The sequence below is a fragment of the Macrobrachium rosenbergii genome, chromosome 17, assembly GCF_040412425.1.
Source record: "Macrobrachium rosenbergii isolate ZJJX-2024 chromosome 17, ASM4041242v1, whole genome shotgun sequence".
NCBI classification, from domain to species: domain Eukaryota; kingdom Metazoa; phylum Arthropoda; class Malacostraca; order Decapoda; family Palaemonidae; genus Macrobrachium; species Macrobrachium rosenbergii.
In genome coordinates this window covers 1,836,367-1,851,269 of record NC_089757.1, presented here as the reverse complement: position 1 = coordinate 1,851,269, position 14,903 = coordinate 1,836,367, and the positions used below count along the sequence as shown (strand labels likewise).

Sequence of the window (14,903 nt, the reverse complement as noted above, 5' to 3'; positions counted from 1 at the left end):
AAATCAAAATGAAATGCTTCTTAGACTTGCAAAGTGGCTCGTGTGGCCACGTATGAATGAACTTTGTGAATGTAAGTTTTCAAAGGGCGGACATGGAATTTCTTAGGAGGTTAATTAGAAATTTTAGTGCTTTTGCTACTGCATGTACGAAAGAGAGAGAGAGGGGTGAAGCGGAATCACCTATTGTACCTGATTTGAGTTGTCAGATGGTGTGTTTCCTATCCAAACAACAGACAGCAAATTGTCCAGAGCACATGGTGGGGGAAATAAATGCACTTTCCCTTTTTCACTGCTAACACTTCACTTCCTAGCTAAGACCTAGCAATATAAGTCATGCAGAAATTGCTAGCGTGCGGTAGTGGCAAAACTCGCGTTTCGAAATGGCAATACTCTTTCCCTCTGTGAGATTACTTGTTCAGCATGCACGCAGAGATTTTAATTCTTAGAGAAAATTTAATAAAAGAAAAATTCAGTCACGATTTATGATCGCAGTAATACTGTGTATCTTCATTCGATTGTATGTTCTTATTTAAGGGGATCTATGGTAAAAGGTTTGTTTTTCGTCTTGTATCCAGCTTAGCAGGGCTATTTGCTAGGCTTGCAGTGATGTTGCAGGCTACAGATCTTGATCGCAGTAATACTGTGTACCTTCATTCGATTGTATGTTCTTATTTAAGGGGATCTATGGTAAAAGGTTTGTTTCTCGTCTTGTATCGAGCTTAGCAGGGCTATTTGCTAGGCTTGCAGTGATGTTGCAGGCTACAGATCTTGAGCAAGGGTCGTCACTTTTATATTCTAAACCTGGGAAGGGGAGTTACCACAAGGGATGATGCAATCTGACTTGAACTCCTGGGTTGGTAGAACATAGACAAAAGAAAAATGAGCTGAGGGCTTCACTAGAAAGGGGAGCTTTAGGTAAACTCTTAGGGTAACTAGAATCACATATATTTACAATAACACAAATCAGAAGATGGGAATAAGTAGAACAGGTAAATGGGATCCTGTCAGAGCACTAAATTAAGATGAACAGATGATAACTGGATGACAGGTATTTCACTTCAAGGGCACCGTGAGTCAGTTCGCAGTAGGTTTACCACGGCAATGAAAGCGTAATCGAAGCAGAAGGATCCACAGCGAGAAACTCCGTCTGCAATGGTGAATGCATGCGATTGACTGACAAAATTAGTGCAATTAAGGGTTCAAGGATGCACTGATGGTGCCAACGGATCCTTGGGTATAACACTATTGATTTCACTTATGCACATAAATAATAACTAAGCGAGGCCTGTATGTGAATTGTGTTGGAAACATGGGAAATGGAATAGCAAAAGAAAGAGGAATACATGACTGTTAGAACTCGAATTCCTGGCACTGTACCATGTGTCAGAGAGATGGGTCCTCGTAGATGCACCGATGATGGGGGTTGGTATTAAGGGAACTGGCACTGGAAATATACTGGACTGGAAGTCAGCCACATGGTTTGGGAGATGGCTCTTAGGGAACAGAGCTCAAAGGGCAGTGGGTGTGTCTCTAACGAGAGGCTTCATGTGTAGGTCCTCTTATCCCTCCGCCCGGATTAATTTCCTATTCTTGCAGGAATCCTCCATTTTCTATTGTGCCGCCTTGACCTCATGGTTCGCTTTGTTGACTACTTGCCAACATGCTGGACCCGCATGGGTGATTTCGTGTCACGTGATTGCCCAACTTTCTCTTTTGGGGTGCGGGCCAGCTGTCCCGAATTAGTACCTCCTGTGGCACTGACTCAGGAACTCCCTTAAGTAGTGCCTGGGGCAATCAGACAATCGAGGCTTGTCTTCAAGGGCGGCGAAGTGACCTGGAAGGGTTTTTAATGCAGTCACGTGGTCTAGGAAGGGAATGAAAAGACAAACTAAGGGAAGAATAACAAGAGCTTGGTAGGAGAAGCAAATTCTCTATGACTGACTGTTAATGTCGACAGCGATATGAAATGATTTTACTTTACATCTTTTGAAAATGATTTCTTAAAATGAGAGTTGGCTTGGAAAGAGGTGTCCCTCATTGCAGTATGTATATATATATATATATATATATATATATATATATATATATATATATATATATATATATATATATAAATGTATATATATATTTATGTATATACATTATATATATATATATATATATATATATATATATATATATATATATATTTATGTATATGCATTATATATACATTATAAATTTTATATATATATATATATATATATATATATATATATATATATATATATATATATAATGTATATATATATATATATATATATATATTTATGTATATACATTATATATATATAAATTTTATATATATATATATATATATATATATATATATATATATATATATATATACATACATACACACACACGCACACACACACACACACAAACACGAGGCCAAGAAAGTAAATACTCTGAAACTATCCGAGATTCCGCTAATACATTCATTCTCAAAAGAATGCAAGCCTTAATTTTTTCCAGTGATAAAGAAACCGTAGTTATTCATGAATAATAAACTGACATTTGATCTCTAAGCATGCTTAATTGATAAATGATTACACTTCCACAGACAAGTCTGGTTAATTTAAAGTCTAGGATTGCCAACAAGTTGCGCAACACAACAATACTCTGGTCAGGAAGTGCAGCACTAGTGAATTTTTCTTTGTGTGACTTCCTCCATTGTTAGTATTTAATATCTGATGCAAAAATACTCTTGAATATTTGGTATGCATATATTGTAATTATCATATTTATTTGTATAAATTTTGCGATTGTGTTAATAACTGATGATATCTTTCATATATTTTTTTTTTGTCTAGCCTGCTGATCCTTTCTTGAGCGCCCATTCCGATGGTGTAAAGAGTCAAGATTCGCAAAACACTGTTGAAGTTTCAACTGCCCTTGGACCTGCTGCTAACTCCGCTGAGATGGGTGTAACTCAACAGCAGGACAGTGCTGAAGTTTCAGGAACACAACAGACAAACAGTGCTGAAAATGAAGACACCACGTTTGATCCCTTCAATTCAGGGGAGGTAACATCAGCACCTGTAGTAATTAAGAGTCCTTCAGGTGTCAAGAGTCAGGAAACTTTGGAACCCAGTACTAATAAAGAATCCAGCAATAAAAAAGGGGGAAATACTTCAGCTGGTACACAGCCTTTCATTCCTCAATCAACTGGTGTTAAATCCCAAGGCGAATCTGGAACTGCATCAGAGCAAACAGAGGGTGCTGCAAATGTAGCAACTGCAGCTGGTACACAGCCATTCTTCCCTCAGTCAAGTGGTGTTAAAGCCCAAGGCGAATCTGGAACTGTATCAAAGCAGCCAGAGAACACTGCAGATGTAGAACAGGCAGCTACTATTCTACCATCTTTCCAAAACTTCATTCAACCAAGTAGTGAACAAGCATCCCCTGGAAACCCTATTCATACAGGCAATTTACCTGATGCCCTTCATGTTGCCGGAATGGAACCAATATCTGTCTTGGCGACTAATCAGAAAACAGCAGGTGAAGGAAACAATGATGCTGAACAGTTGGGCAACATACCTGGCGTGGAACCCATAGTGTTTGACTCAGAAGATTCAGTTCCAAATGCACTTCGAGATGCTCTTGCTCAGGTTGGAGTTAGTGAAACAGTTGATGACCCTCTACTGAAAGAAGCTAAGCAGTATTTCATTTCAATTTGGAATCTCGAGGCACGCCGTCTCGAAGCACCTTATCTTGAAGTAACGGACGTGTGGCCAGAGATTGGGATGGTATATATGCCCACTATCAATCAGATGTCCTCAAAAATACAGAGTTCAAAGCCAGTCAAAGAGGCAGCTGAAAGGCTCAAGTCAGTTTTTGAAGAATTACATCCAACCACTGAGGACAACCAAACCTCCAATTTCTTTGCAGATTTCATGAATTTCTGGGGTTTGGGAAGATCAGAATTTCCAGATGGGGTTGGTGTAAAGGACGATTTGAGCGCAGAGGTGTTCTTGAGAAAGAAACCTCAAGCAGAAACAGGAAATACTAAACAAGTCTCAAACCCAGGCGCCCATCAGAGACCAGCGAACCCTATCCACCCAGCCAATCAGAGACCAGCTACAAAACAAGCTGTTAACAATGATTCTTTGGAATCACAAGAGTTTTACTAAGTCTGTTCTGAACTCTCTTTTCTAAAGTCCTTGAATAGTTTAGGAAAATATTGCATAAGTTGGTGATAAAACTATCCTTAGTTTTTACCACGTAAAGATACATAATGCATTTCCTTCAACGTTTTCAATAGTGTTTGCTGCTTACTTAACAAATAGATATATAGTTATGTGTTAACGGTATCCTTTACATGGAAGCATTCCAGTAGATCAAGACCAGACATACTGTATTTTGACTTTAACTAGAAAGTAGTAGTAATAATACATGTGCAGGGAGTGAACTAATATAATTGAAAAATAGTGTATGAATTATGGAAAAGCTGCGCGACACATTAAATTAGCGCTGGGAACTCTGTAGTGCTTGCACATCAGTATCAAATTGCCAGGAAGCCTGTTCCACAGCAAAGAGCACAAGGGATAGCTGAAGCTCGGCAGTGTGGCACAATTGTGCTTCAGCTCGACAAGAACGTTATGATGTAATCAGTAAGCATAAATTAAAAAAAAATGAAAACGGTTAGTGATCGTGGATGTTCCCTTTCATAAGAACATTTGTGGACAAGTGACAAACAAATAATCTACTTATAATGCCCAAGGTCATAATTTCAATAGTTAGAGAAGTAATTTTATACACACACACACACACACACACAGAAAGATAGGTTGACGTCAGTGGGAACACCACGTTTTGTGAAGATCTCGGAATCATTATACACAGTATTAAAGATTCTCAGTATTGAAAAGGATGCACAGCGCAAGAACGGCTGATTTAAAGACCCCCATATACCATTCGCTGTGCTTTTTATCAATCCACTGCAAATTTGACTAAAAAATTACAGCTACTCCATTTGCATCAGCTCTTTCTTCGGAACATTCGCTAGTCCAATGGTTTGTGCTTCAAAAAGCAACAAGGAAACATTCCATATTTTCAGTCCCACCGGGTTCTTTTTTGATATTACTGTTTGCGTGCGTGATGCAGACGTTTTCCATCACTGTGGAAAAGGCGTGTTTTCTTTTCTTGAACAGATTGGACTTCGCATTTTTACGGAGCATCTTTATTTATACAAACATTATTTATTATAATATATTTATTAAAGAATAAAACTTTGCACGGATTTTTTATTCCCTCAACCTACACATTTTCTAAGTTCAAAACTATAATTGTTTTTAATCAGTTACATTACATTGTTTAATGAATGACATAACATCTTTAATGAGTGACATTACAGTAACATAGTCATAAGGTTATCCCTAATTTTGAAAGTCTTATACTTTAGTAAGGCCAAAACACGGGTCCTTTGAGAGTAAACATGTTTCATTTTATTTTTATTCTGCATCTTAGGTGAGTATGTAATCGTTTGCGAATTATCCTCTAGTTTCTGTACTATTTTGCAATACAAAACTGTATTTTGTATTTTTTTGTGTGTCACAAATAGCCTACGGTTCATGAACTAATGACAATCTCAAACAAGGTAGAGCAGAGCATCATAATGTACTTGGTGTGGTATAAGTAGCAACTACAAAACTGAAATGTTGGTGTCATTGTTAGTGAAACAAGTGCACTGGTATCTGATAACCGGTGATGTGCGAATCATAATCTTTTTGGTAGAACTAAGCAAGAGCACCTCATCGGGTATTACTTTGGAAATTGATTTTTCCTATAGTATTTTGGTTGCTTCTTAGGGAATTGGCCTTTATTTTCTGTCGGTCGGCTGTAATTAATCTCAAGTTGTGCGATGGCCATCCTGGAATGTTATTGCGAATGCGCAGTTATAGGGGAGCATTCAGTAAAAAGTGGATTTTCCTTCACTGGAGGGTAGAGCCCCCAACTAAGTAACACGGCCTGCTAGGTTAGGTTAGGGTACTGTAGGTTAGTATAGTTCCTTTAACAATAGGATTCCTTATCCAATCCCTTCTTAAACATATGAGCCCCTGACAACATACGCATGAGCAGAACCATTCCATAACAACATAGCAGTCCTCTCTTTCTCCCAGCATTTCCCAAACCCCGTGTCCCTAAGGGGTTCCCAACCATGTTGGGTAGATCTGAGGTTAATAATAGCTGACTGACAATAAACACCACCACCTCCTTCATTAGCAACACTAAAAGTATAGGAAAAATCCATTTCTAAGGTAATAGCCCGTGCATAGCTCTTGTTTAGAAATACCATTTTTTTTAGTGCTGAGTAAATAACAACAACATTGCTGGTAGGCCTGGCACTTTATCCTTGACAGTAGGATAAGGATTGCTTGCCGTTTGTACAGTATGCAGCAAAAGACGTGCGACTTTTTTTATTTTTGTACTGGGCAAGCATTTTTCTCAAGTTGTCACTTAGTATTAAATTTATATTTTACTTGTAAACGTGCATGTATGAGGAAAAGTTTAAGTTTTCGTTCCTATTTCCAATTTTTTTCTTTCGACAGATCAGCAAACAAAAGTATGTTTGCTAAAAAAATTGAGTAGTTTATCTGCTTACAGATTGTAAAAAATATATAAAAAAAAGATTAAAGCTCTGGGAACATAAAGCCCTTCTGCAGACCTCACGGGGATAATTCAAGTGTGTTCCAGCAAGTGTTTGCGAAGTTTGGGTTGAACGCTTAGGAAGCAGGAAGTAGGTAAGAACCTGGCAGGGCCTCTTGCTCTTCAGCAGCCACTCTTTGATAGATCTAAAAAAAAAAAAAGCAGTTTATCTGCTTACAGAAGCAGAGATTTACGATTTTATCAAAATTCAATAGGTCCCTATCCCCTGAGACAAGCAGAGATTTACGATTTTATCAAAATTCTATATGTCCGTATCCCCTGAGACATGTTTTTGTTTACGTTCCCCCTTCATTCCTTTTTTTTTTTTTTTTTTTTTTACAATCCTGCTTCTGTAAGTAAATAAACTGCTCATTTTTTCATTGTTTTCCATGATTCAATAAATATTTGATTAATCTGTGACCTGATCTTGACTTTACGTAAGACAGTGAATTAGGGGTAAACTATAGAAGAGCTCTGCACCTTGGAAATTGAGTTTTCCTATACTTGTGCTGCTGATGAAGAAGGTGGTGTTTTATTGACGGTCAAGTATTATTAACCTCATAAATAAACAGGATGGTTGGGGACCCTTTGGGAATACAGGGTTTTGCGCATACGTTCAAGATGAGATTGGCAAAGGAAACCTATTATAAAAAGGAACTATACAAACCTAAGGTAAATTCTTACAACAGTTCCAGCTCCATTTTTCTAAAGTAATTATGTATTTTCATGTGTGTGTTAATGTGTTCTGAATGGTTTTGATAGTAATACAAGGGAAATGAGTTGTTTTTGAGTTACTAGCTTATACACCCCTACTACATCCAACAAGGTTGGGGACCCTTTGGGAATGGGGGGTTTTTGGGTGGGGTAAATCACCATCGACACAAAACAGCATTTGAATTAATGAATAAAATGAGGTAAATCATGGCAAACCTAGCAAGCCATAGTCAGGCAATGTAGGCTAGTGTAATGTAGCCTAACATCCCTTAACCGCAAGGGGGTGGTGGAACGGCGCTTCGCGCCTTATCCGCATTTATAATGATTCTTGGCAGGCTCGTACATACTGTTTGACCTCTCGAACAAATCAATACCATTAACAGACTCAATACAGCGCATTTTCCCGCGTTTCGGTGCGTGAGAAGTAAAGATGTCAGAAGTAGAACCTCATTGCAAACCTGCGAGCATCGTCTGCACGCCTCTCTCACCAACAAAGCCAGACACAGTCAAACTTCTCCCGTTCTCGTTGCAAAACAAGGCATCATGGTTCTGGCGCGCAGACGCGCATTTTTGTATGGCGCACATCTCGGACGATGCTACAAAATCAGACATAATCATGACGTCACTCCCAGAAGAAGTATTCGGTAATTTTTCGGAAGACTCCAGCCAGCCATTTCCAAAGGTGCCAGCAAGCCATTTTTGCATGAAAAACCATTTTGGATTTTTCATGCAAAAATGGCCAGGAAATAAGGTAGTAAAAGAACCTAAAAATACCAACCTAACGTAAACTAGGGGTGTTTACTGGTTACAATTTTGCCGTATTAGTTATGGAGGGGGGGGGGAGCTGGTATTGTCTTACCTTTCAAGTCCTTATTTTTCTCTGCTATTAGGCATTTGCGAAGGTTATGTATTGAGAAGAAATTTTTTGTTTTGATGTGATTTACCCAAGAAAAATATAAATTATAAAGCGGGAGGTGGCTGGAGTCTAACGAAAAATAACCAAGTATTCAACAGAATCTTCCCCCTGGCTGGACGCGCAACCGGACAAAGTCCTATACACGGACTTAAAGAACAAACTGCTGAATTCCTACTCCATGCCTGTGTCCAAGAGAGCGCAGCTCGCATTCTACCTGTTATCCCAGCCCCTCGGAGATGCATCACCCAGGGAAGCCTGGCACCAGCTGCGGGGGCTGATAACACTCCCAGGTCGCAATGAGAATGGGAGGAAAAGGACAATAGACCCAACAAAAGCAATTTTTCTTTGGTGCCTCCCGCAGGAAGTTTGGTGCCAGATAAGGGATGCAGAAAACCTGGACATGGATACCTTAGTAGACAACGCCCAGAAACTATATGAGGCTACCAAGGCCTAGACACCTGCCACCGCCCTTGCAGCTGCCGCCTGGGAGCCTGCAACCTGTCGTAAGAAGACGGCGACGAAGACAGAGACATCAATGCCGTTTATAAGAAGAGACCGCCACTCAGAGAGCACAAGACATAGCCAAACCCAGCGTGGTGTTTCTACCATAGAAAGTTTGGGACCAACACCAGAACCTGCAAGCCTCCGTGTTCTTTCACAAAAAACAACAAAGGTGGCCACAAGTAACAGCTGTGGCCGTGAAACCCAATTCCCCCTGCCCAGCAGGGTTTTTCATCACGGACAAGATTTCCAAACACCGCCTGCTGGTTGATATGGGGGCAATGCAGTCGGTTTTCCCGCCATCCAGGGAATGTTTAAAAAAAATACCTGACTCAGTACCCACCCTCATAGCAGCAAACGGAACTCCCGTCTGCACTTATGGCACAATGACCCGGGCTACCTCAATCCTGGGGCGCAGATACCACTGGCCTTTCGTCATAGCAGATGTTAAGTTCCCTCTGCTGGGCATGGACTTCTTAGTGCACCATGGACTTCTAGTCAATGTAGCCAGACAACGCCTCCTCAACAGGGGGACCTGCCTTCCTGTCAGAGCTTTGGGTCTCCTTGGCACGCCTGATGGGTACAACTCTACATAGCACAACGGCATACAACCCCGCAGTGAACGGCATGGTTGAGAGGGCGCACCACTCTCTTAAAGCAGCTCTCATGGCACGCTGCACTGACGAGAGGTGGAAGGAACAGCTGCCCTGGGTCCTGCTGGGTCTCCGCACTGCACCGAAAGCAAATGGCGACGCTTCCCCTGCTGAGAAAGTCTACGGGGAAACACTGGCCGTACCCAGAGAATTCTTCCCGCCGTCGGCGGCAACACCCCCCTCCCGAGGTTGAGGGAACTCGCACAAAAGTTTGTGCCCTGCCACAAGACCTTCACTGACAGAACCATCACCTACAGCCCACCCGCCTTACACTCCTGCGCCTACGTCTTTGTCAGGGTGGACGCCCACCGCCCACCCTTAACCAGGACCTACAGGGGGCCCCACCGAGTCATCAGGCGGGCCAGCAAAGCATTCCTCCTCGACATCCACAGGCGGGAGGACTTGATCACCATCGAGAGACTGAAACCCGCATTCCTGTTGGATGGCGAAGTTTGCGAAGAAGTAGGCAGGCGCCCCAGAGTGCCCCTGCAATACCTGCCTGCAGACCCACCTGCTTCCCCACCAAGGTGGGGCCCGGGGCGGCCCAGGAAATTCATCCAGCCAACCCCAGGTGTCAGCTCCACCCCATGCCCACAGTTCTCCAGAAGCAGGGGCCCACTCCGACTGCCCCAGCGCCTCCATGATTAATATTTTTCATCCAATAATTGCTCCTCTAATTATTGTTTGGGATGGGGGGAGTATTTGTAAGGGTGACAATTCGTGCCTCCCCTTCCTTGTGTTTCTCCTTTCAGATGTTCATTAATCATGTCATGTATTTTACCTGTCTTTATTTCAGATGCTTTATGTACCTCATCTTATGTATCATTGTACGGCCTTTCCACCGATATATATATCTACCTTTTTTATATGCCATGTAATGAATATTGTATGTATTTTTATGCTTGCCAGAAAACACAAATTCTCTATGGACGCAGCGGGTGGCCTTGGGTCGCCCACTATCTTTCCGTCCGCTTTTTGTTTTATAAACGCCATCGAGAATAATAAAGAATCAGTCTTTCACTCCTGACATTTCTTGAACCTCACAGGTGTTATAATTCAAGAACTGGTAAAACACCATATGAGAGGATGACTAAGCTAAGACCAAACTTAAGCAATGTGCATGTGTTTCGTGCTGTGTGCTATGGATATGTTCAAAATAAGAAGTTGGATGTCCACAGTGAGCAGGGGATATTCTTAGGTTATGACACAGAAAGCCCAGCTTACCTTGTGTACTACCCAGATGAAAATGATGTCAGAAAGATAAGATGTATGAAATTAACAAGAAATTCCCAGAGGAAAGAAAAGAATCTGAGTATATTTATTATGACAAGTGTTCATTGTATACTCCATCAAGTCCTAAAGTTTTAGATTCTCAAGAAGTTGAACGTGCTGTCATAAAGGGAGACAAAAGGAAGCCTAACCTAGATCAAGTAGATGAAAAAAACGAGCTTGATCAAGAGGGCTGCGAAAAAGATTCTAACAGAAGATATCCTGAAAGGGACTGGCACTAGCTAGAATATCTACAGTAAAGGATTATGGCACTGACTTAGTCTTATCTAGTATGGCAAGATTGTCTGTAGATTATTGTTACAGAGATACAGATAAGCCTGGGACTTATGGGGAAGCAATTTCATCTCCTGATGCTGTAAGCATGGCTTTTAATTTCCTTTAAAACATTTTGCCAGAGAAGATTGCCAACACAGTTCAGTGGAGGTGCCTCATGTTACTGGGGAGACATCGAAATATTGTATGAGAATTAGAAAGCCCATAGTCCTATGATCACAGCTGGAATAATTTTCTCAGGAAACAAATAAGAATCATCCAGTACTAAACACCGTATGGTAAATGTAAAGTAGACGGCCACAGGCAGATATTGTTCATTAATATAATTTGTCGACAACACAACATAGAAAAGGATGTACTGTATATAATACAGTGGACCCCCACTTTTATGTGCTTCACTTTTTCACTCTTCACTTTGTCATGGATTTTTGTGGAACTTGTCTTTCCATTTTACCCAAGAACTTTCACCAGTTAGCGAATTTTTTCATAGAGCAATATGGGTCATATTGGCCCTCATGGACAGATACAGGCTTCTGTTCAAAGATGTTTGTCCAACCCTTCCTCATACTTATACTGTTAATAACTTACTCTCCAGATTTTTGGCAATCTCAGGCCTTGTTGGTGGAGGTGGAAAAGATGATGGAGACAGGTGTGTAAAAGTTGTAGATCGTTGGTCTCCAGACCCTTACAGCTGGCTTTTCCTTGTAGAGAAGGCAACCAGATGTTGGAGACCAGTGGTCAACTCCTGGCATTGTGTGAGTAAGTTCTGCTGACTCTCTTCATGATCGATTCCATCAAAGAGGGCGATTTCATGCTTTTGATAGACCTGCAGGATGCATGCTTTCAAGTACCCATTCATCAGGAGTCTTTGAAGCTCCTCTGCTCTGTCTGTAGTGTTCCATTTCAAAGTCCTGTGCTTTGGACTGGCAACTGCCCCTCAGGTGATTACAGTATTGTACTCTAGTATTCACCAATCTCGGCTTGAATCCATTCAAAGGCTTAGTCTTGGCTTCCTTTAGAGGGATGCCTCCTTCAGGATGGATTGTTCGTTGGGGTTTTGTCTCGATCTGGGAATCATGATCAGTTGCAGAAATCCAATCTCATCCCCAACTAGCAGATACAATATCTGGGTATGCTCTGGGACTCTGTAGCATTAAGAGCCTACTCAGTGGGCTCTCCTCTGAACAGTCTCAGGGAGGCAGCAGTTCAGCTCCTGTGGCAACAGGAACAACCTGCTCAGCTGTGGCACATGGTCCAGGGTCATCTGTCATCATTGGAGAAGCCCAAATACCCCTCTCACTCCCCATCTCCACCAGTCAACTACCACATTACTAAGATTCCACACACTGCAGCTTTTGCTGAAAGATACTCATAATAGAAAAGGCTTTGGTTTGTATATCTAGGAAAAATACAAATTGCTTCAACAATTTTTAATTTTCTTATGTCAAAACTTATTATAAAAAAAATTTGTAACTGCAATTTATTATTGTATTTTCATATCTTTGTTATATGTTGTATATAAAGTACATTTTGAAGAAGCACTAGCATATTCTCTTAAAAAGGTATATAATGCTTAGTGTTGTTTTCTCTTTGTAGGAGAAGACCACCATTTTAAAGACTGAATTGAGAGTACCCTTCCCTACTCATTTAACCTCCAAGGTAAGATTTGTAATCAGTACAGTATTGCCTAACTTACTGATTATGCCTTGTATGTATCTCTCTCTCTCTCTCATTTAGAAATGGTAATTTAAAAATCACCTGCACACTATTTTTATTGCATTTTAAAAAGTCAGTGAGGGATTGTTAATTTTGTTTTGACCAATGCATCATTTTATTTTTACAAATACAATATGTTGGAAATACAGTACTAAGAATGGATATGCAGTGGAAGACAACCCAAGGTAGTATACTCGCTAGGTATACGAGGCATTATGGCTGGTAGTCCAGGAAACACTTTTCCTCCATTTTGTCAAAATTATGAGGGGATAAAATCATTGAGACGATGAGGATGAATGATCCTGCTTGCTTTAAGGAAAACAAAGTTTCAGGTTATACTCAATAGCCAGAAGGAAGATAGTGTTCAAACCTTGTGGGCCTTGATCATGAGTCGTGAGAGGTCTGCCTGTGAAACATCTAAATAATCCCATGAACAAACATGCAGAGGCCAATAGGAAATATTGTGTAGGTCTTAGCAACAGGATGCTTTCACAAAACACACAAGACTGTGCTTGCAAGAGGAGGGTAAGGCAGGAATGGTAAAGAGTTAAAGAACAAGCCACTTTTATTAGAAGACAGTGTCTTTGCCACCAAAGACCAACTGCTGGAATGAAGGACTTTTCTCAAATGGCATTAAGCTCACTGACATACTTGAGAGCAGGTGAAGGTCAAATCCAGGGAGGCAGTGTCTTACAGTGGTTCATAAGGAGGCCTAGTAAGACTTCACAGCACCAAAGCCAAGTTCCATCTTGGAGAGTGAGTAGGGGTCCATGAAATTGACTGGTTAAAACAGTGTAGTAGGTTGGAAATGTTTCCATCATTTCTAAAGCCTACCTTGTGTTAGAGAAAGACATGAAGAAGCAGCAACAGCAGCTGTCCATCACCATGAAGAAGGACCCTCCAAAGCCTCCCAAGCTCCTGAAGAAGTGCAGTTAGTGGACGAAGTGCCTGAAGAAGGGAAAGAGGCACCCCCCAAGGAGAATTTAACTCCTCTGCTTTGCTGTGCAGTCATATCTTCATCATCATTCATTGGACAGCACAGCTAATTCATCATCATCTTCAGTCAACATTCATCACTCATTGTTCAGAGGTCTGGTTAAACAAATCATTTATAACTAACTATGTAATCTTAATATTAATATTTGAAAACTAGTACTGTAAATCATTTTTGTACACAAAAATTTATATTTAGTGACGTAAATAAAATGAAAATACAGTAATTAGTGAATACTGTACTGTAAATAATTTTTTTATCACAAAAAATGTATGTTTAGTCATGAAAAATAAAATGAAAATACAGTAATTAGAAAATATTGCTCTACGAAAAAATCTGCGAATTAGTGAATTTTCTGTGATATATTGGAGAGAGGTTCAGCAGAAAAATCCACGACTTACTGAAGCCGCGAATGCTGAGCCGCAATGTACAGGGAGTCGACTGTACACGCTACAGTAACAACGTAACAACAATAAAAATATTAGTAATCAGCATAACGTGCTTAAAGTGGATGCTAAGAGGTTCCAAATTCTAGACTTATGGCATAACAAAACACTCATAAGGATGGGCTCAAGTCTACAATGGCACTGAATGACTTAAACTTTAGGAAGTTGAGCAGCCTCAGAAGAATTCCATGCTGAATGGGATTGCATGAATTATGAAGTAAGTGAGAAAGCAAGTAATCAGTGCAACTCTGAGGTTTTCCTCCTGTTACACTTTTAAAACCTTCTTACTCTAAGTTAACCTTTCAGTGCTGAATGGCCTCATAGTCCCTAGTGCTTGGTCTTTGGCCTAAATTTCATATTCCATTCCATTTTCATTTGGTACTTCTTAGGAATGAAGTGAAATGGAATAATATAGAATTATGGCCACAGGCCAAGCACTGGGACCTGTGAGGTCATTTAGGGCTGAAAGGGAAATTGAGAGTAGGTTTTAAAGGTGTAACAGAAGGAAGACCTTGCAGTTGCGCTATGAAATAATTGTAAGGAGAGGGTGGTAAGTAAGATGGAAGAGAACACGAACAGAGGTATAGTACTGAAAAAGGAATGAAAGGCGTTGCGGCCAGGGGACGAAGGGATGCTGCAAAGAACCTCGGGTAACTACAGTGCACCACATGAGGTGTACTGATGGCACTACGCCCTACATGAGCTACTTC

At 40.6% G+C, this 14,903-nt stretch overlaps 1 protein-coding gene across 2 annotated transcripts in view; it reads left to right on the top strand.

Annotated features, from left to right (window-relative positions):
• LOC136847653 (uncharacterized) overlaps positions 1 to 4,440 on the top strand; it is a 38,046-nt gene extending 33,606 nt beyond the window's left edge. For both annotated transcript variants that reach the window (XM_067119444.1, XM_067119443.1), the window contains exon 3: positions 2,856 to 4,440. In XM_067119444.1, coding sequence (XP_066975545.1) covers positions 2,964 to 4,175 — 1,212 coding nt within the window. In that variant the 5' untranslated portion in view covers positions 2,856 to 2,963 and the 3' untranslated portion in view covers positions 4,176 to 4,440. The remainder of the gene's footprint in view (positions 1 to 2,855) is intronic.
• The last annotated feature ends 10,463 nt before the right edge of the window (positions 4,441 to 14,903 follow it).